This window comes from Clavispora lusitaniae (assembly GCF_014636115.1).
Source record: "Clavispora lusitaniae strain FDAARGOS_655 chromosome Unknown tig00000187_pilon, whole genome shotgun sequence".
Lineage (NCBI taxonomy): Eukaryota > Fungi > Ascomycota > Pichiomycetes > Serinales > Metschnikowiaceae > Clavispora > Clavispora lusitaniae.
The window spans coordinates 516,128-535,857 of NW_027093980.1; the positions used below are offsets into that span (position 1 = coordinate 516,128).

The window sequence follows — 19,730 nt, forward strand, 5'->3', positions numbered from 1 at the left end:
AATAGCTACTATGCTGTGTGTATTACAGGTGTATCTACTTTAGGCGGAAACTGTACTTGGTACCAAATGTGGAAACTTTAGCCACAGTATCTTAGCTCGGTTTTTGAGACTCGTGTAATCTGCTGTGTAATTAATCTTGCCGTGTAATCTGCTCTGCAATTAATCTTGCCGTGTAATCTGATGTGTAATAATCTTGCCGTGTAATCTGCTGTGTAATAACCTTGTCGTCTAAAAGGCAGTCGTCAATCAGATTGCAGTCTCGTGGACTTGCATGAGGAATCAAAGTGGTCTACTGGCTAGGAGAAATGAAATCTCCCTGATCCAGACACATCGGATTCATGGCCGGAATTTCCATGCGCCGATCCCACTGATTCATCCGGATCAGGATTAAAATAGATATGGCTGAGTGCTGGCTCGAGACAGAAACGGTTTGGTGCAGTCTGATCCTAATGTACATGATGCATGTGGGGTGCGGCCCAGTCATATTTGGCTGAGCTTACGAGCACTGACAGTCTCAACAAACAAACAAAGAAAAGCAAAGAAAAGAAGAGAAAAGAAAAGAGCCAAGAAGGACGGCCAAGAATCACAAGTACATTTTTGAACACATCAAGTAATTGTAGATGCAAATGGAAAATTCAAACTGGATGGTTCGCATCCAGATGATCTGATCAACGCACTTCCCCTTTTAGACATTAGGCTGGCTAAACACATGGTTCGCACTAACCAGCAGATAGTCCATTGTCTGGAAACCCAATGAGACTTCCTAAAGCAGAAATATTATTTCCGTGTCCACGGCCAAAACCCAGTCCCACACACCTGTTCTACGTTGCTTGTTCTCTCCAGCACATAATATTTTCTGTATTTATTTTTGGCTCTGTTTTTTTTCCCGTTGGGGCACCTGGAGCCAGTTCGCGTATTCGTGCGCACACTAGCGAAGGCACTAGTGCGCCTCCTTCTAGTCACCAAACGCGCGCGCGCTTCAAAAATAGAAACGGCCCGCGCCGCGCCCACATGCCCATGGATAAAAGTATAAAAGGGCCAGCGGCGGCTGTTTGGGGCCGGCAATGAAATTTGCTGTGGTTTCTGGTGCTGCGTTCTTTGCTGCAAGCGTCTTGGGCGCGTGCAACCCGACAACGTCGTCGTCGTGCCCTGCTGACAAGGCGTTGGCGCTGTCGTTCAAAGAGGACTTTTCCTCCAAATCAAAGTACTTTGACGAGGTCAAGAGCGAAGGCTTGTCGTACTCGGACAACGGCTTGGAGTTGAAAATCGCCAAGCGCTTTGACAACCCTTCCATCAAGTCCAACTTCTACATCATGTTCGGCAAGGTCGAGGTGGTGATGCAGGCCGCCAAGGGCAAGGGTATCATCTCGTCCTTCTATCTCCAGAGCGACGACTTGGACGAGATCGACATCGAGTTGTTTGGCGGTGATGCCTACCAATTCCAGTCCAACTGGTTCTCCAAAGGCAGCACCACCACTTACGACAGAGGCGTCTACCACAACATGGACAGTTCGCCTTTGGACAATTTCCACACCTACACTGTGGAGTACACCAAGGACGCTGTCACATGGTCTCTCGACGGCAATCTTGTCCGGACATTGAAGCCAGACAACGGCCAAGGCTTCCCGCAAACACCAATGTACATTATGGCCGGCACCTGGGCCGGAGGAGACCCTTCGAATGAGCCAGGCACCATTGAATGGGCCGGCGGCACCACAGACTACTCGCAGGCGCCATTCCTGATGTACATCAAGTCCGTCATTGTGGCTGACTATTCGACCGGTTCGGAATATAGCTACAGCGACCAGTCCGGCGACTGGACCTCCATTGACGCCAAGGACGGCAAAGTCTCGGGCCGCGAGGACCAGGCAAAGGAAGATTTCGAGAAGCTCCAGAGCGGCGGGTCCGTGTCTAACTCGTACTCTGCGGCCTCGTCTTCGACGTCTGATTCTTCCTCATCCTCTGAGCCATTGTCTTCTTCGCCATCTTCATCCTCGGCCTCTTCTTCTTCCGAGGCCTCTTCATCCTCTTCATCGGAGCCATCTTCGTCTTCGGCCTCTTCGTCGTCTGAGTCTTCTTCTCAGCAGCCTTCCTCTTCTGAAAAGCCTTCCTCTTCTGAAAAGCCTTCTTCCCTGCAAACCGCCTCTTCTGCTGAAAAGTCCGAGGCACCTTCGTCGTCTGCTGCGGCTCCTACTTCTTCCGAGGGTCCCGCTTCAAAGGCTGCTGAGGCTGCATCAGCCACCTCTGCTTCTCCTTCTGCCGAAGCATCCACAAAATCTGGTTTTACTACCAGCACAAAAAGCGCCCTGCCAAGTGGCTCAAGCTCTATTCTCGCATCCTCCAACAATGCATGCTCCCAAGGTTTGAGCCTCATTGTGGCCGTGGCATCCTTCTTTGGATACTTGTTATAGAGGTAATAGATAATGGTTAGGTTATTAGTTTTCTGCTGTCGGCTTTAGCGAATTTTGTAGAGGTCAGGTGCTAAAAGCACACTTGCGTTTGCAATTCGTCATGTATTGTTGTGTTGACGGAAATCCGTGGAAGACTTTGGTTTGGACAAGGCAAATCAGAAATTCACCAAGCAAGTGCGCAGAAATTCATGAGGGTACATTTTATATATGGAGAGGGACTAAACTAACTTTGGACACTTTAAGCTTCTGGTGCTATTCTTGGAAGTTTTTAGAGATGACGCCAAATGCCCCTAGCGACTACACCACTACATGTTTTGCTCAAAACAGAATAAAATTTTCACCACCAAGGTGGTGTACATGATAAAACTAAAGGGTATAATTCGTTACACTTTGCCTTAGAAAGAGCAACCCAAAGAGTACTTCAAGTTGTTCGAAGCATCGTAAACACCCCAGTGCTTCTCAACATCAGAAGTACCAGAAGTGTTTGGCTTCCAGGCCTCGTCGAAAGCTTCGAAAACACAAACGTTAATGCCCCATGCTCTAATGGCACAGATGGCTTCCTTCCAGAATTGCTTGGCATTGTCAACGGATGGGTAAGAGGACTCGTAGTTGGTACCGTCGGAAGGCCAGCCGGTCTCACCAACCCAGAAGTCAATGTCGGTGGAACCCTTGATGCCTTGGATGGTTTGCAAAGCTTGCATAATGTCGTCAAAGAAAGAGTACGAAGCATTTTGCATGGTTTGTCCTTGCCAGTAAGAGAAAGCGTTGGCAAAAACAAAGTCGGCGGCTTCGATGGCTGGCTTGGAGCCACCGTCAACCAAGACATTCCAGGAGTCCACAGTTCCGACTGGGACAGAGCTGTAGGAGTCACCGTTCTTGTCCTTGATGTCAGCAAGCAAGGACTTGACGTCCAGAATAGCCGAGGCCAAGTCGGAGGCGGACATGTCGTTTCTGTACAAAGCCTCGGAACCAACAGTGAAAACCTTGACGGTATCCTTGGAGATAGTTGGCAAGTAGGTCTTCAAAGCTTCCTTCTCTGCCTCGAAGTGGGAGCTGTCGGTTGGCCAAATGCCAAACATCACCTGGAAGCCGGCCTTTTCCGCAGCAGGACCCAAGTTTTGCAAAGTGTTGCAGTCAGAAACAGCATAGGTCTTGACGATTTTCGTGTAAGCCTCCAACTTGGAAAAGTCCAGGCTGTACTCATCGGCAGTCTTACAGTTGCCTTCGTTGTCCTTCACACCGAGGTTGAAGCCGAGCTATAGATTGGTTAGTATCCCGAGAACCGTTCCAAAATGTTTATATCCGCCAGCATCCGACCTCATTCGAACTTTCGCCGGCCTATGGACAAAAAGATATAAAAAAACATACGTCACCAATAGCAGCAGCAGAAGAAATCGCAGCAGCGATGGTACACAAAAACTTGAATTGCATTTTGAGCGAGTGAAGTGTTTGTGATGGAGTAAAAGAATGAGAGCGAGATTCTTTCTGGAGGTGAGAATCGGCCCTTTTTTGACGCACAAAAAATGAATGCTATTTTTGGCTGGTCCGTGCACGTGACACATCCGCCCCGGATTGGTTTGTCTACGTACTTTTCTTTTCTGAAAGCTCCGAACGGTAGAAGCGAAGAATATAATGACTACTTCTCTCTTTTTATTGCATGCTTCGGCTTGAGATATGGATTCCAGGCTTCAAACGACTTTTGAAGAGAGGGGAGAAAATAATAGAGCGAGTGTCACGTGATGTTGGTAAACAAAAGACCATTTTCAGCATGCAGGATAAACCACTAAATGTCTACCCCGACTTGTTTCTTCAACCACAAGATAGCTAATATGGAGTGGTGCCTGTGCCTACTGGGGGTTATTTTACAACAAACTTCAGTAATTAAAGTTTCAGGGCCAGAAGCAGCGTATTGTCCCTGTGTATAAGGAGTAGCGAAGGTCTAGATTTCTTCCCGTATGTTGCATGCAGGTTTTCTGGGGCTCCGCCAGCCTACACTCCATTTGATTGCCTTGTTTAATTCAGGCTGGTTCAACAATCTGATACACATTTAAAAACGGCAAAATCATGTGGATCAAAAAATAATCATGTCGCTATGAAAGAAAACATATTAACTATGACTTGCTATCTGTTTGCGATCGGCAATAGTCCCAAAAAGTTTAGTCTCTCATAAAATTATAATGATGATTTTAGCGAGCCGCTTCCCCGTTCATTTTTACAGTCTTTTCGAGCGTTTTCTGTAGACAACTACACGTAACCACTAAAGATGCTGTATTGATGCTGAAATTTCTATAGCGCCTTCGCCAACGCCACTAAAGCTGCGTCCTCTATCCGAAGACCAGGCGGAACTTTAACTTGACTGTCGAACATCTCTGTCACCTGCTCTACACCCGGGATCTTCTCCTGCGAAAAGCTATACTCCAAATCCTTCAAGTTGCTAACAACGAAAAGCACTTCACCTTTGCCAACTTTGTCGACTGTATCGAGCTTTGAGTCCTTGGCTTTTCCAAAGAAATCGTCTGCTTGCACAAATACGGATTCGGTATATCCCGAAGGGAACGACAGTTCTGTGAAAATGGAACTGAATGACTTGGCGTAACGAACGAAATAACCAAAAGAGGCTTTAGAACCAGTAACACCATATGCTTCTTGTGGACTAACAATCTTCTTATTTTTAACGTCCACAGTAACTCTCACGTTCACAGGAACTTCTGTACCGTTGAGCTCTAAAAGAGACGACTGGCCGACATTTACGTACTTTGTGACCTTGAGTTTCTTCAACGCACTGACTTTCTTGTTTTTCTTTTGAATTTTGGGCGTGTGCTTTGGAACTGTCAAGCCTTCTTTGAAGTCTTCGATTACTCCGTTATTGTTCATGAACGGGAGATTGCTCAACTTTGGAAGCTTCTCTGCGTACTTGAACTTTTTGTTGTACTTGCTGGCTCTGAAGACTCCCTTCACAAGATACGGCGGCGTGACGAAAAATTGTAAAAGCGTGGCAAGTAATAGCGCATTATTTTCATTTTCTTCCTTTTCAACAAGCTTCTCTGCCGCTGGGCCCTCCTCGCTTTTGGCTTCAGCGACAATCTCTTCGTTTGAAATGTTGAACTTGATTTTCTTATTTCCTTTATCACCTTCGAGCTGCACGGCTTTGTTGGCCTCGGCTTCTAGTTTCTTTTGGATCTCGTCTGCAGTCGGAATGTCCAACACAACAATTTCGGACACGTTATAGACACTGGCCGCTTTTGCAATTTGGTATGCGATGTTGGTAATTTGTTCTAAATTGCGAGCATTCGACTTTGAAATCACAGAAGACGGAACACATAACGCCACCTTCGTAGAGCTCTGGATCTTTGCCGGTTTTCTGGTCGCTTTCGCCGTTTCTTCTGTCTTTGGCTTGGCCATTTTCGAAATCTATGGGACGGAGATGAGAAAACGAAAATTTCCAAAAGTTTGCATCTCTGCGCGCAGTTGGTTATACACATTCTGGAAAGTTGTACTGGGATGCGTTCAAATCTATAGATAAGTTGATATATTTTATAAACTTTTTTTCTCTTCTTATCGACTGGTGAAAAGAAAAGAACAAAAAGCTCAAGTTGGAATTCCTATTTTAAATTTCCCATTTATGCTTCCTCCTCCGCTTCAGCTTCAGCCTCCTCTTCATCGTCCTTTTCGGCCTGGGCCTCAAGCTTGGCAATCTCAGCCTTGGCCTTTTCGATGTTGACTTTGGTCTGTTCTTCTTGCTTCTCTTGCAATGCAGTCAAAGTTTCCTTCAAAATGTTGATGGTATTAGGAACATCGTCGGACTTTGTTGGCAATGGGATGGACAAGTTGGTCAAGGAGAGGATAACATCCGAATCCACAGTGAAGTTCTTCGACTTAGCTGCCTTCTTCTTGTTCTTCTTGGTCTTGGAACCTTCAAAGAAAGATTGTTGTTCCTTCTTCAAGATCACAACATCGGAAGGCATCTCCACCTCTCTAATGTTCTTCTTCTCTTCGAAAGTAGACTTGGTGGCATCCAAGACAGCATTCTTTTGGGGCTTGACGTAGGTAGGGTCAAAGTATCCCAACAAGGTGTGGATCTCGTTGATCTCCTCGGTGAAAGCTGGGATAGAAGCCTCAGCCAATCTTTGCTCGGCTGCTTCCTTGAGCTTAGCCTGCTTTTGCTCGGCTTGTCTGGCGTTGTATTCCTCCTGTCTCTTCTTCTGTTCCTCTGCCAACTCCTTCTTGAACTTGGCAAATTCAGCGTCAAAGTCGGCTCTCAACTTCTTGATCTTGCTGTACTTCTCATTCTTGGAAGCTCTCACGGCATCTCTCTTCTTGTACAACTCAGCTCTCTTGTCATAGACCGACTTGTTGGCGTCGTTGATAGCATCCAATTCCTTTTGCACCTTCTCGTACTGCTGTTGAACCTCTTTGTTGTCGATGGCATTCAATTTCTTTTTCAAGTCGGCAATCTTGGCCTTGTCCTTGTCGATTTCCTCTTGTTGCTTCTCGACTTCGACAAAGTCCTTTCTCAACTTACGCAAAGAAGTCATTTCCTTGACGTATCTTCTCTCGTCAGCCAACTTCAAGTCGCCTGTACCAACCAAATCGTCCAAGTACTTGACTCTGGCATCAATCTCGGCACCAGACTTGTAGTTGTTCTTGCCAGTCAACTTTTGGATGTCACCGATTTTTCTCTTCAAGTTGGTGTCGACGTTCTTGATCTGCTCCTGAATAGCTCTTCTCTCCTGCTTGATGGTGGCCTGTTTGGCAACAATAGTCTTCAACTGGTCTCTCAACTCCTGTCTCTTTTCGTTCAATTTTGGGTCCGAAGCGATCTTGTCGATTTCAGCAGAAATCTTGTTCTGAGACAAGTCCAACTGCTTGATCTCTGCCCTCAATTCTTCAATTTCCTTGTTCATGGCAGAGTCATCTGGACGCTTGATTACGCGTCTTGGGCGTTGGGTGGTGGACATGCTTGCTAAGTATGAGACGGTTAAAGCTTTTGGGCGCAGATCTTGAAAAACCGAAAGTGGACACCTAAATGTTTCTCGACAAAAGTCGTGTGCGTGTCGAAAAGATTTCTGTGGAAGCTAGCTCAGCAGGTTGAGACGAAAAGGTCCCAAGGAAAATATCAGGATATCAGAGACAAAGCGGTGAGGCAATTGGTTCATTGTCTTTACGTGATTTTTTGTTTTGTTTTATTTCCTCGCTAATTTCTCTTTATTTTCCTGTTTAGTGGTTGTCTTAGTGTTGTCGTATATTGAAAAATGCAGGTCTGAGGCGAGAATGCAGAACATTAGGCAGAAAAAAAATATGTACGTCTAAAGCAGACAGATAATCAAATTGGAGTTCCAGAAAAAAAAAAGTTGGAGCTCCAATTCGATATTATTTGCATGTAGAGTAAGGTGAAGCATTCAATAAAGCGGGAGCAGCGGCAATTTGCCGAAAATGTTAATGGTGGAATATCTCGTGGCCAAGGAAAGAAACCTCACCAAGACAAGTTGGAAATAGTGAGAAAATAATAGAAAGGCGAAAATTTACCGGCCTTAGACATTCTTGTTCTGCCAGCTTACTACCAAAAAAAAGCCTCTTGGCTGAATTTTTTACTGATATCTAAGCCATGTCGTGCGTACGAGACCTCTCAGTCATCTCGTAAAGCGTACGGCAGATACGCGATCTTCACAACCGGCTGAGAAAAAAAAAAATCCAAACACTTCTTCCTATATTCATGTCGGACTACGCCAAACTCGTCCAATCGCTCTCAAGAGATGATATCTTGAGCAAATGGCCAGAAGTGACGCCCTTGAAGCAAATCTCTGGAACCCCCACGTCGGCAGAGAGTTCAAGTACTGTTGACTCACAACTTTTCGAGGGACACGATAAAGAGCAGATTAAGCTCATGGAAGAGTTGTGTATTGTGCTCGACTACAACGATACTCCTGTGGGCGCTGGAACAAAAAAGGCCTGTCACATTATGGATAACATCAATGCTGGCTTATTGCATAGAGCGTTTTCGGTTTTTCTTTTCAATGAAGACAACAAGTTGTTGTTGCAGCAAAGAGCCGACGAAAAAATTACTTTCCCAAACATGTGGACCAATACGTGCTGTTCGCACCCGCTTTGTTTCCCATCTGAGCTTGGCTTGGAAGCATCTGAGAGCACTGGTAATCTCAATGACTTGCAGACAGCTGTTGCCGGGTCTAAGATTGCAGCACAAAGAAAGCTTTTCCACGAACTCGGTATCCCAGCGCAAGACTGTCCCATAGACAAGTTCGAGTTCTTGACCAGAATTCACTACAAGTCTGCCAGCGGAGATGAAAGTTCCAAATGGGGCGAACATGAAATCGACTACATTTTGATCTTGAAGACAAGCAATTCAATCACCATCGATGCCAACTACAATGAAGTCAGGGACTTCAAGTATGTCAGCAAACAGGAACTTAAAGACATGTTCAACGACGAGACCCTCGTATTTACACCATGGTTCAAGTTGATTTGCGAAACGTCATTGTTCAAGTGGTGGGACAACTTGGACAATCTTTCTGAATTCAGCGACACTGAGATCCACCGCCTTCTTTAATCGAGTCATACCATAATTAGACGTCTGTTGTACAGATGGACCAGCAACAAGAAAAGGTAAGTGATAGTCATTTTTTATTGGTCAGAACCCTTTTCATGCATTCTAGTAGTTCAGAATAATAAAAAGAGTAAAAGAGAAAAAGACAAAAAGAGCATCAGTCCACAGTATGTAGCTCAAGAGTTGTACCTTTGTAGTCTCTTGGACAGAGTCACAGATAACGAAGTCAAACCTTGCGGTATGTGCCGGAACGGCTCACAATGGTGCATCCGCATCTCTCTCGTACTAAGCGTACTTTCTTCTCCCACAGTAGCCAAATGATTTCTAGGCATATCCGCAAGACCAACAGCTTGGCGTTTGTACGTGCATTGTCCGCTTCCGAAACTGCTGTCACGCCTAGAAGAAAAAGAACTGTCTTTACCGATGAGTTGAACAAAGGTCCCTCTTTTGAAGATTTTGTGAGCGGAAAGGCTGCAGATGTTTTCGTTGATCCCTTGGAGGCTGCTCGGAAGGACCCGGAAGCCAAACTTCCTAAGTGGCTTAAGGTGCCCATCCCGAAGGGACGGTCGTTCCATAGCGTCAAAAAAGATGTGCGTGAATTAAAGCTAGCCACGGTTTGCGAAGAGGCAAAGTGTCCAAACATCAGCGAATGCTGGGGCGGAAAAAAGTCCGAGGCCACTGCAACCATTATGTTGCTTGGTGACACTTGCACGAGAGGATGCAGGTTCTGTTCTGTCAAAACGAGCAGAACGCCAGCGAAACCAGATCCAATGGAACCGGAGAATACGGCAGAGGCCATCCTGAGATGGGGCTTGGGATATGTCGTTCTTACCACAGTTGACAGAGATGATTTAGCAGATGGTGGCGCTGCACATTTGGCCGAAACAGTTAGGCTAATAAAACAAAAGGCTCCTCAGATCTTGGTGGAGGTGTTGGGAGGTGATTTTAGAGGGGATTTGACGTCGTGCGACACTTTGGCCGTCTCGGGATTGGACGTCTATGCTCACAACTTAGAAACCGTCGAAGCCTTGACGCCGCACGTCAGAGATCGCAGAGCAACCTACAGACAGTCATTGTCGATTCTTGAAAGAGCCAAACAGGCAAAGCCATCGCTCATCACGAAGACATCGTTGATGTTGGGTTTCGGAGAAACTGACGAACAGATCATGCAAACATTGCGGGACTTGCGTGGCATTGGATGTGACGTGGTGACTTTCGGACAGTACATGAGACCTACGAAAAGACACATGAAAGTGGTGGAGTACGTGAGACCAGAGAAGTTTGACTACTGGAAAGAGGTTGCGTTGGAAATGGGCTTTTTGTATGTTGCGAGTGGACCTTTGGTGCGTTCATCTTACAAGGCCGGTGAAGCGTTCATTGAGAATGTTTTGCGTAAGAGAAAGCACAATGTGGGAGACTCTCCAAGATTGGCGTAAGTGTTATAGGTGCAATGCAAAGTTTAACATTACTGGCGACGAAATCAATTGAAAGCAATTATACCAAAAAAGAATGATGATGCTAACCGTAACCGCAGATGAGGTAGAGGATATAAAACTATCGGAGTCACTATAGTTCTTTACCGGATCTTTAGGTTTATTTTGTTTGAATTGTCGCGTATTCTTTTTTCTCTTTTTTTCTTTTTTTAAGTTTTGCCTTTTTTTTTTTTTAGTTTTTTTTGTTTTCCTGGGCTTTATCCCCGTTCTCCGTAGGGTCTAGAGCTTTTGTATTGGAGCTAATTCCAGTATGCGGTAAAGGTAAAAATAGCGTCGATCGACTCCTGCGAGACCGCGCACAGAAGAGTGCTTGTTTGCATTTGTGCCTGTCTCTTAGCGCTCGATGATTCTATTCGCACCCGAATTTGCGCCCGTCGCAATCTCCAGATATTCCCGATTCAACATTGCGTCACTTCCTTTTTGGTCAGGGTGCTTTTACAGTCCAAGCATATAGTCGGTAAACCTTATCGGGATGTCAAAGTACACGCAGCGAGATCAAGCGCATGACAGCGATGAGGATTCGTTGATCTCTCAATTCGAAACAACCTTGACGATCCGATCTTCAAATGACGTTCCTGGCGACGAAGATTTGTCCATCGATCATACAACCGTGATCCACGGCACAACGCTCTCGAATTTGACGCGTGACGAATCAATTGTGGACATTGAGGAACTTGAAGAAGAAGAACAGTTGCTGGAGCAAATTCCCAATTTCAAGGTGAAACGGGAGTCCAGGTTGCGTACAGACAAGGCACTAAGGTTCAAAAAGGAATCCGATTCAGCAAGCTCAAGTAGAGCGCAGTCTCCGCAAATAGACCCCAGCTTGGATCAAGTCTTGAAGCCTTCACCGTTGGTGGATGTTGATCTAGATCGCTACCATAGGACTTTCGAAGAGTTCATCAACGCCAACATTCAAATAAAACAGGAGAGCCCCCGTTTCAGAAAAGAGACGGACAAAACTCTTGTTTTGTTGTCGCCGTACTCTGCAGAACACGCATTTGGCCGTAAGTGGGTTACGAAGTCCTACCTATCAACTATTTTTGAGCGACCACAGCGCTTGCTTGCATCTTGCATTGGCATATCAGCAGCATTGACTATGTTTCCTTATTTTTATTCGATAAAGAACTCTACGAAGAAAGGATCTTTGTTTTCAAGTCATGTTCGGAAAGTTCATGGAGAAACATGGCCCAAAAAGTTGTTTGAGCTATGTTTAAAATCCCATCAGAAGCTCCAAAGCGACGAACTTGAAGTTCCCGAAGATTGGAATGTGGGAGATATCTACCTTACTCCAAAGACAATTACAGCCCTAGAAGGAGTTGTTGGAACCATTGAAACAGCGGTCGACTCATTGTATGGTTCGGATAATGAAGACGAAAATTATAACCTTACTTTTGTCACCATCAGACCTCCAGGACATCATTCGCATGCGTGCTTACCTAGCGGCTTTTGCTTACTAAATAACGCGCAAATCGGCATAGAGTATGCCTTTGACAAATACGGAATATCACATTGTGCTATCTTGGATATTGACCTTCATCATGGAGATGGCTCTCAAGATATTTGTTGGGAAAGAGCTGGTTTTACGGGTGATTATGGCAAGGCAGACGAAGAGTATGAAGATTATGAAGAGAATCCTAGGAATGAATACGGTAAAAAGTTCTCCACATACCCCAAAGTGGGCTACTTCTCATTGCATGACATCAAGTCCTATCCTACCGAGTCTGGCTTTGCGACCAAAGAGAATATTAAGAATGCTTCTCTCTGCGTAATGGACCATGATTTGAACTTGTGGAACGTTCATTTACAAGAGTGGTCAACAGAAGAAGAATTTTACAAGCATTATCAAACGAAATACGTTGCCATTTTGAACCGTGCAAACCAGTTTCTTAACCTGGCAAAAAAGCAATATGAACTGAATTATGCAACATACATTTCTGAGCTTTCCAAATATAATAAGTTTATGGCGAAACCACACTTATACAAACAGGCTATAAAAAAACCGTCACCGCCGGTTCCATTCAAACCTTTAATCGTCATTTCGGCTGGGTTCGATGCTTCCGAATATGAAAACCCTCAAATGCAGAGACACCATGTCAATGTACCCACCTCCTTTTATGCAAATTTCACCAAGGATGTGGTGAAGCTTGCCAAAATCCACACAAATGGCAAGGTCATTTCCTTCATGGAAGGTGGCTATTCGGATGGGGCGTTAATTTCAGGGGTTTTTTCCCACTTGATTGGTCTTACTAATAACCAGAAATATGACGACAATGACGTTTCCTTGTGGAACCAAACCTGGGGTAATGAGTATGTCGTGAAAGAGTTATCTAAGGGATGTAAAAGATCATGGGTACCGTACAAGAATCCTCGAACAGAAGTGACAATATGGGCTAATGAAGCAATTAAACTTGGGAGATCCTTAATGCCCAATGCTATTTTACCCACGAATTATGTGTATCAGTACGTTCCTGAAAAGCTGAATATCTACGCACAACCGCCAGAAGCCACGAACCGAATGCTCCGAAACCTCCTAGACGACAATGGAAGCTCTAAGGAATTCCCGAATAGCCCCATCAACAAAGATCCAGAGGACGACAGAAGGTTATTACGGCATACAAGGTCATACTATAGAAAAACTACCAAGTAAAATACACGGCTACGCGCACGTCCGTACATCTCGAGGTTCTCATGCATATGCGCCAGATTATCATCGGGTTGACGCTCAAAGTCTAATATCACAAAACCATCGTCCTTAAGCGTCTCTGTGTGAGATTTGATACTACAAACGCATAGATAGCCAATTTTCACTTATCTAGTCTCTGTGCCCCTCCATAATATCATTCGAAGCACATACTACAGAAGCTAGAATGCGGCCCAATATCACCGTCAATGATGAAGATCAATCTCAAAAAAGCTTTAAGGGACGACAGAGATCGCAAAGGATGAGATCCAATATCCGTCCATCCGATCCCCAGTTTGATAGATCTCGGTTTTCAGATGAGGAATACATTGACCTTCTACTTTCTGAAATCAAGGAATTGCATGCAACCATATCGGACTTCACCACAAAGTCTTTGAAACTAGAGACGCTTCTTAAGGAGCACGATATCCTAATACCGACAGATTCGGAGATATTGACACCGGCTGCCGAGCTAAAGCCAACCGTATCTGTTGATGAGGACGACGTTCCCCAACGGTCCGCACGCCGAAAAGTTAGTTGCCACGAAATTAGCGAGAATCCAAACGAAACAAATGTCACACCAGACAGAGCATTTCTGAATTCAAATGAAGACCTCACGATAGATGGTGCCTCCTCAATTACTTTCAATGGTCGTGTTGAGGATGGCGTTCCACTCTCAAGCACAATGAAAAATGAACTTTCGGCAACTTTATCCAATCTGTCCAGAAGTAGGTTCCAAACCACAGATTCTGATATCATAAGCTCCAATGGGACAAGGTCTGTACTTGGAGATGATGTTACCGCTGCCGATGAATCTTTACAGAAAAAGAAGGATGTTCCAGAAATTTTACTAAGTCCGCTCGCTCGGCACTCAAGTATGACCAGTACGATTAGTGATGTATCTCAATCCCTGACGAAGTTTGGTTCAGCCTCGACGATCATATCTCACAAATCGGGACAACAAGCGAGCATCAACACTTCTCAATCCAAATTCAGCAGGGAAAAGCTACGCGAGGGTGCACATGGAGTTATTGCCAGGAACTATGCTTCATTGAAGTCAACTGAGCTGTTCGCTAATTCAACTTTGTCTCCACAAAAGAATATTACTGGTACGAAGAGTTCTGACGATCTGCGCAACCAAACTCAAAGCACACCTCTCGCTTTGACTCTGGAGAGGAGCTCTTTGATGAAGGAGAGTTCTCAGGAAGTCAAAATTCCTCTGACTCCGGATGCCTTCAGCTCCAATTTTTCTTCTAACACACATAATGGGTCCCTTAAATCCGATTTTCGAACACAAGGATCGTATGACTTCCAAAACGGGTTGGATTTTTCCTCCTTTACTTCGCCTTCCAAGTCAAGCTATTCAGCTAGAAGCAATTCCAACTTGGATGTGGCGAAGACTCCAATAAGTCACGTATTTGGTTCCACAGATTCATTCTCGAGCCCCAAAAAGTCTTCGCGTACCCCAGGCTCTAGTTTCAATGTTTTACACACACCAAAAGTAGAAGAAGAAATTCCCCTTTTCATCCAACCAGAGGAGTTCTACAATATCAATATTAAGGTTGTCAGCACAATCCCTACTAACTCGAAAAAACTTGATGATCCTAATTGCACTTTCGCAATCACAGATAAAGAGTCTGGAAAAGAGATGTGGAGAGTTCGCAAGACATATAGTCAAATAGCGGGTTTTGACTCGGAAATCAGGCCTATTGTGGAATTTTTTGGCTTGCCCCCAATACCAGAACGGTCCTTGTTTAGCTCGACGACACCCCTGAAAGTCGCTATGCGAAAACAAGCTTTGCAAGAGTACTACAATACAATTTTTTTGATGCCTAGTATCCCTCAAGTTGTGTTACAGCGCTTCTGTCGTTACATTTCACTCGATTTCGTCAATCCACTTGATGATTTCAAATCTGGGGCCAGGAAGGAAGGGTATTTGATCCGCCGCTACAAGAGTTTGGGAACTGCCTGGAAAATTCGGTGGTGCCAGGTCGATGGCCCTTCTCTAGAGATCTATGATTCACCAGGGGGAACATTGTTGGAGGAAATTGGCCTTACTGGAGCTCAAATTGGTCGTCAATCACCGGACACTGTTGCCGAAGAAAGGGGCTATCGACATGCATTCTTGATTTTGGGGAAGTCGAAGGGTAACAAGCTTTCGTCATCAACCCCTAAACACTTTTTGTGCGCTGAATCTGATGAGGAAAGAGACGAGTGGATAGCTGCTATGGTGGAATTTACGGAAAATGATCCACTCAAAAGCGATCCCTCGCAAGTTGAGAATGAATATCATCTGAGATCCCTTGAACCAATACTGGTTGAAGGTGACACGCCTACACAGCTAATGAGCCCAACAAGCAAATTTGGAACACAGGATACTTTAGGTTTTAATGGCGGGCTCGAGGATTGGAATGCGAAAGATCATAAAGAGCTCAAAAGGGCTAAAATGCGGAGCATTTTCTCTTTCAAGCATCGGAATCCTGTTCAACTTGATGACTCAAATGAACTGGAAACGCAAGGGCCTCCCAATGCGAATACTGCTGATACTAGCATGAATGCTTATCTAAGCCAAATGAGTCTTTTGGAGGAGCCCACTCGTCGAATTTTTGGCCGGGACCTTGCAGAAGCATATAAACTCTCCAACCATTCCCTTAATGGGCATTCAATTCCTTCTATATGCTATCGATGTGTGGATTATCTCAATAAGACGGGAGCGATTTATGAGGAAGGAATTTTTCGTCTTTCCGGCTCTGCCTCAACGATCAGGCAACTTAAGGAGACCTTCAATTCCTCTTACGACTTAGATTTGTTTCTGTCTCCATTAAAGCCAGATATGCACACGGTAGCTGGTCTCCTCAAAACGTTTTTGAGGGAACTTCCAGAACCCATTTTGGGTGAAAAAGCTTACAATGAATTTCAAGTCTATGTTACTAATGAGGGCTCCAATTTACTGAAATCTGCTTTAGCACTTAAAATGCAAGAATTTTTGAGAGATCCGGTCAATATTGACCTGATTCATTACGACTCATCATTCACAATCTTCAAACTCTTGAAGTCTGTTGTCGATCAGAGTTCAATGAACAAAATGAGTCTAAAGAACATGTGCATTGTGTTTGTTCCTACACTTAATATTTCTGTGGAAGTCTTGAGCGTGTGCCTAACTGATTTCGATTGTATATTCGGGGAGGCATTGCCTATCCCCGATAAGGACAGAGAACGCATGGATCTTCAAATTCCATTCTACTAGCCCATTAGATATTTTTTTTTTCTATAATTTTACTTTAGAGTATAAAATATATCAGTACTTGATAATTCTAGCGAAATTATCTAAAGTGACGTGCGTCCCCTGTTTTGTTTTACCATTCACTTTCTCCTGTCGCTCTTTGAAAAACGAAGTCTCTTCCTTCAATATTAGCAATTCCTTCTTTGAGGTTGCACTTCCACTTGTTTTTTACCCGTTGAACTTTGTCATATAAACAAAGCATTATTTGTCCTTCTTGATCGGCATCCTCGTCATCTGATTTCTCGGAGTCCAACTCGTCATCTAAATCTGAGTTTATGTCATCCGAGTCGTTAAAAATATCGTCGTCATCGTCATCATCATCATTGCTTGCCCCATCTGTCTGTTTTAAGTTGATACTTTTCAATTTGTTCATGGTTTCTTTTGCCTTCGAGCTGTCTATTTCAACTGTAAACTCGAATGCGCCATCGGTTTGATTAACTTTGGGCAAGATTAATCCATTTTCGTCACTATACTCCTGCTTAACAGATGGAATCTCAATGCCCATAGAAAAGTTACTGGCACTTTGGTTGCCGAGAGCATTGCTGTGCATCAAGTTGTTCGTAGTATTATAGGCCGACATGTTTGGTAGTTCTAACCCTGTATTCAACTGTAGCGGGTCATCTTTCATATTTGATCCTTGCATAATGCTCTGCTGAACATGATGTTGTAACTCTGGGTCTTCCTCATCCCAGCTGAAATAGCATACTTTCGATTGGCTTAATTTGTCACACCAGAGTCTTTTCAATTCTTGTAATGTGGACTCATCAATACCGCAATCTTCAAAATCTTGTCTGGAATCTGTAATGACTTCCTCGATGACAGACTCGTATAATTTTCCTGCTTCGTAATTAGACATTGTTTTCTAATTGCTTCTGTTGACTCTTTGGTAATAACGGTTTCTTGAAAAGATTATACGAAGGTAGTGCCAAGATATCTAGTAGGCCAAAGTGTGAGGAATATAACCGCCCAATATTCGTTCGAATTGATTAGCCGTATGATGACTGTATGGTAGTTGCTCTGATAAGGAGTAGTATTGAACAAAATGAGAGTTGAGTTAACAAATTTCGATTTTCGCACTCCTCCATTTGTCTTCCATCTACAAAGATGCTTCAAAAATGGATTAGTAAGCATAAAGTCATAAGATATATATTAGAATCAATCCTATGGATCACCTTATTCAATTGTTATCCTTTTTTCATAACTTGTGATCTGGATCAATTTTGTAGGTTGCCATGGCAACCAGATTTGTTCGCAACGGTTTTATCTTTTTAACAAAATTCGCAGCATTATGCGTTTTCATGTTGAAATGTATCAATAATTAAAATAAAAAATGCTTTAATTCTCTTCCCAAAGTTTTACATTTTGAGCTTATGTACCGTAAAGGCAACGCTTGAATTGATATAAGAGCACTCGTTTTGCTTGTGTCAGTGTGAGCACTTGAACTTTGTATGCTCAGAGTAACGCTCAACCAAACACAATATTTACGGCCGTGAACTACTATCGTTCGAGTTGTGTCATAATTTTTGATTTTTCTTGAAGAAGAGTACTTGCATCTACTATCGTATCAGTGGCCTTACGAAACAAATCGTACATTCATACATTCACCAACTCGCAAATAGAGTATTTCACACACAGGTTCCCCGCATAAAGTATGCTACGTACGTTACTAGAGACAGCTCCTTTAGTGCATAGAAAACAATTAATAACAAGTGACTAGAAAACAGATGTATCTATTGCGAACGGTTATACTGTTCATTGAATAGAGCAAAATTTATAGACTTCAGCTCTATGATTATTTAAGAATATAAAGGAAAAAAAAACGTGGAAGGCGTATGCTGATCACGTCTTCCGAAAGCTTCAACTGATCAAAAACGTCTAAGTCAATACAAGATCTTCTAATGCACTCTTTTAGCTTTTCTTAATCATGGTTTGCACATGAAGAATAGTGGTCAATGGACTATCCCTGAACTGAAGTCAACTATGTAGCATGCGCATTGATTGGGGTAGATAGCTCCTGCCCGTAATTTCGCCACTGTACGTACATTGGACTCACTGAACATAAAAATCGAAGCAATGACTGAACAAATTAAAATCAATTTATCCCCCTTCAACAACAGCCCTGCAGCGAATGAGTTCCGAAGCGACACTTTTACTACTCCCACTGCATCAATGGTCGCTGCAATCGCCAATACCTCATTAGGTGACGCGGTATACAATGAGGACGAGACAACGACGAAATTAGAGCAGAAAGTAGCCAGCCTTGCTGGCAAAGAACGTGGGTTATTCTGCGTATCCGGAACATTGCTGAACCAAATTGCGATTAGAACCAATTTAGTACAACCTCCGTATGCTGTTCTTTGTGATTATCGGTCTCACATATTTGTCCATGAAGCAGGTGGAATTCCAACCCTCTCACAAGCGATGATTCATCCAATTCATCCAAAAAACAATGTTTACCTCACTTTGGAAGAAGATATTCTTCCCAACTTCGTACCAGATGACGGCGAGATTCATTCTGCCCCCACGAAGGTTATAAGCTTGGAGAATACTTTGCATGGAATGATCTTCCCTGTAGAAGAAATAGAGAAGATTTCAAAATTTTGCAAGAAAAATGGTGTTCGGTTGCATCTTGATGGTGCCAGGCTTTGGAATGCTTCTGCTGCGACAGGAATTTCTATTGCCAAATATTGCTCGTACTTTGATTCTGTTTCTCTTTGTTTGTCTAAAACTTTAGGTGCTCCGGTTGGCTCTGTCTTAGTGTCCGACAAAAAGTTCATCCAAAAGGCGAACCACTTTCGGAAACAGAACGGAGGAGGAATAAGACAAAGTGGCTTACTTGCTCTGATGGCACTTGTTGCTATAGAGGAAAACTTTCCCAAATTGCCTGACACACATAGAATTGCAAAGGATATTGGTCAGTTTTGCGAACAGCAGGGAATTGTATTAGAACATCCTGTTCATACAAATTTCGTCTTCATTGATTTGGCAGCAAACAAGATAAATGATGAATATTTTACGAAGGCTTGCGAAAGACACGGGGTGAAGGCCTACGGAAGTCGTATAGCAATTCATTACCAAATCACAGAAGATGCCGTATCAAAATTGAAATTGGCTCTCCAGGAGACATTTGATGAGGCAAAACGCAATCCATATAACCAAACCGAACTGCTCAAGTTTTATGCAGCAACTGAATAATTTATATTCAATCCTAATAAATTAGATTTTATTATAATTTGTGTTATAAACTGAACTCAGATGGGTGCTATTCGATGCGTATCTCTATACCTCTAAAAAATGGCTT

General features: G+C 43.7%; 10 protein-coding genes across 10 annotated transcripts; 6 read left to right on the forward strand and 4 right to left on the reverse strand. All coding sequences in view use genetic code 12, as the record gives it.

The window, feature by feature from the left end:
- Window positions 1–1,064: 1,064 nt before the first annotated feature.
- CRH11 (transglycosylase) lies at window positions 1,065–2,411 on the forward strand (the record flags this gene model as incomplete). The annotated part of the gene is made up of 1 exon (XM_002614919.2): window positions 1,065–2,411. The coding sequence occupies one exon, from the start codon at window positions 1,065–1,067 to the stop codon at window positions 2,409–2,411; it is 1,347 nt and encodes a 448-aa protein (XP_002614965.2).
- Window positions 2,412–2,806: 395 nt separating this feature from the next.
- Window positions 2,807–3,842, reverse strand: BGL2 (glucan 1,3-beta-glucosidase; the record flags this gene model as incomplete). The annotated part of the gene is made up of 2 exons (XM_002614918.2): window positions 2,807–3,667; window positions 3,780–3,842. The coding sequence occupies 2 exons, from the start codon at window positions 3,840–3,842 to the stop codon at window positions 2,807–2,809; spliced, it is 924 nt and encodes a 307-aa protein (XP_002614964.2).
- Window positions 3,843–4,697: 855 nt separating this feature from the next.
- FOB63_004237 (putative methyltransferase) lies at window positions 4,698–5,813 on the reverse strand (the record flags this gene model as incomplete). The annotated part of the gene is made up of 1 exon (XM_002614917.1): window positions 4,698–5,813. One exon carries the CDS (start codon window positions 5,811–5,813, stop codon window positions 4,698–4,700), a length of 1,116 nt encoding a protein of 371 aa, XP_002614963.1.
- A 218-nt stretch (window positions 5,814–6,031) lies between these two features.
- BFR1 (Bfr1p) lies at window positions 6,032–7,369 on the reverse strand (the record flags this gene model as incomplete). Its single annotated transcript, XM_002614916.1, has 1 exon — window positions 6,032–7,369. One exon carries the CDS (start codon window positions 7,367–7,369, stop codon window positions 6,032–6,034), a length of 1,338 nt encoding a protein of 445 aa, XP_002614962.1.
- Window positions 7,370–8,124: 755 nt separating this feature from the next.
- IDI1 (isopentenyl-diphosphate delta-isomerase) lies at window positions 8,125–8,976 on the forward strand (the record flags this gene model as incomplete). The annotated part of the gene is made up of 1 exon (XM_002614915.1): window positions 8,125–8,976. One exon carries the CDS (start codon window positions 8,125–8,127, stop codon window positions 8,974–8,976), a length of 852 nt encoding a protein of 283 aa, XP_002614961.1.
- A 314-nt stretch (window positions 8,977–9,290) lies between these two features.
- LAB5 (putative lipoate synthase) lies at window positions 9,291–10,409 on the forward strand (the record flags this gene model as incomplete). Its single annotated transcript, XM_002614914.2, has 1 exon — window positions 9,291–10,409. One exon carries the CDS (start codon window positions 9,291–9,293, stop codon window positions 10,407–10,409), a length of 1,119 nt encoding a protein of 372 aa, XP_002614960.2.
- Window positions 10,410–10,938: 529 nt separating this feature from the next.
- On the forward strand, window positions 10,939–13,113 carry HOS3 (histone deacetylase; the record flags this gene model as incomplete). Its single annotated transcript, XM_002614913.1, has 1 exon — window positions 10,939–13,113. One exon carries the CDS (start codon window positions 10,939–10,941, stop codon window positions 13,111–13,113), a length of 2,175 nt encoding a protein of 724 aa, XP_002614959.1.
- A 220-nt stretch (window positions 13,114–13,333) lies between these two features.
- On the forward strand, window positions 13,334–16,393 carry BEM3 (Bem3p; the record flags this gene model as incomplete). Its single annotated transcript, XM_002614912.1, has 1 exon — window positions 13,334–16,393. The coding sequence occupies one exon, from the start codon at window positions 13,334–13,336 to the stop codon at window positions 16,391–16,393; it is 3,060 nt and encodes a 1,019-aa protein (XP_002614958.1).
- Window positions 16,394–16,502: 109 nt separating this feature from the next.
- Window positions 16,503–17,285, reverse strand: FOB63_004243 (transcription initiation factor IIA large subunit; the record flags this gene model as incomplete). The annotated part of the gene is made up of 1 exon (XM_002614911.1): window positions 16,503–17,285. One exon carries the CDS (start codon window positions 17,283–17,285, stop codon window positions 16,503–16,505), a length of 783 nt encoding a protein of 260 aa, XP_002614957.1.
- A 1,217-nt stretch (window positions 17,286–18,502) lies between these two features.
- Window positions 18,503–19,624, forward strand: FOB63_004244 (threonine aldolase; the record flags this gene model as incomplete). The annotated part of the gene is made up of 1 exon (XM_002614910.1): window positions 18,503–19,624. One exon carries the CDS (start codon window positions 18,503–18,505, stop codon window positions 19,622–19,624), a length of 1,122 nt encoding a protein of 373 aa, XP_002614956.1.
- Window positions 19,625–19,730: the final 106 nt, after the last annotated feature.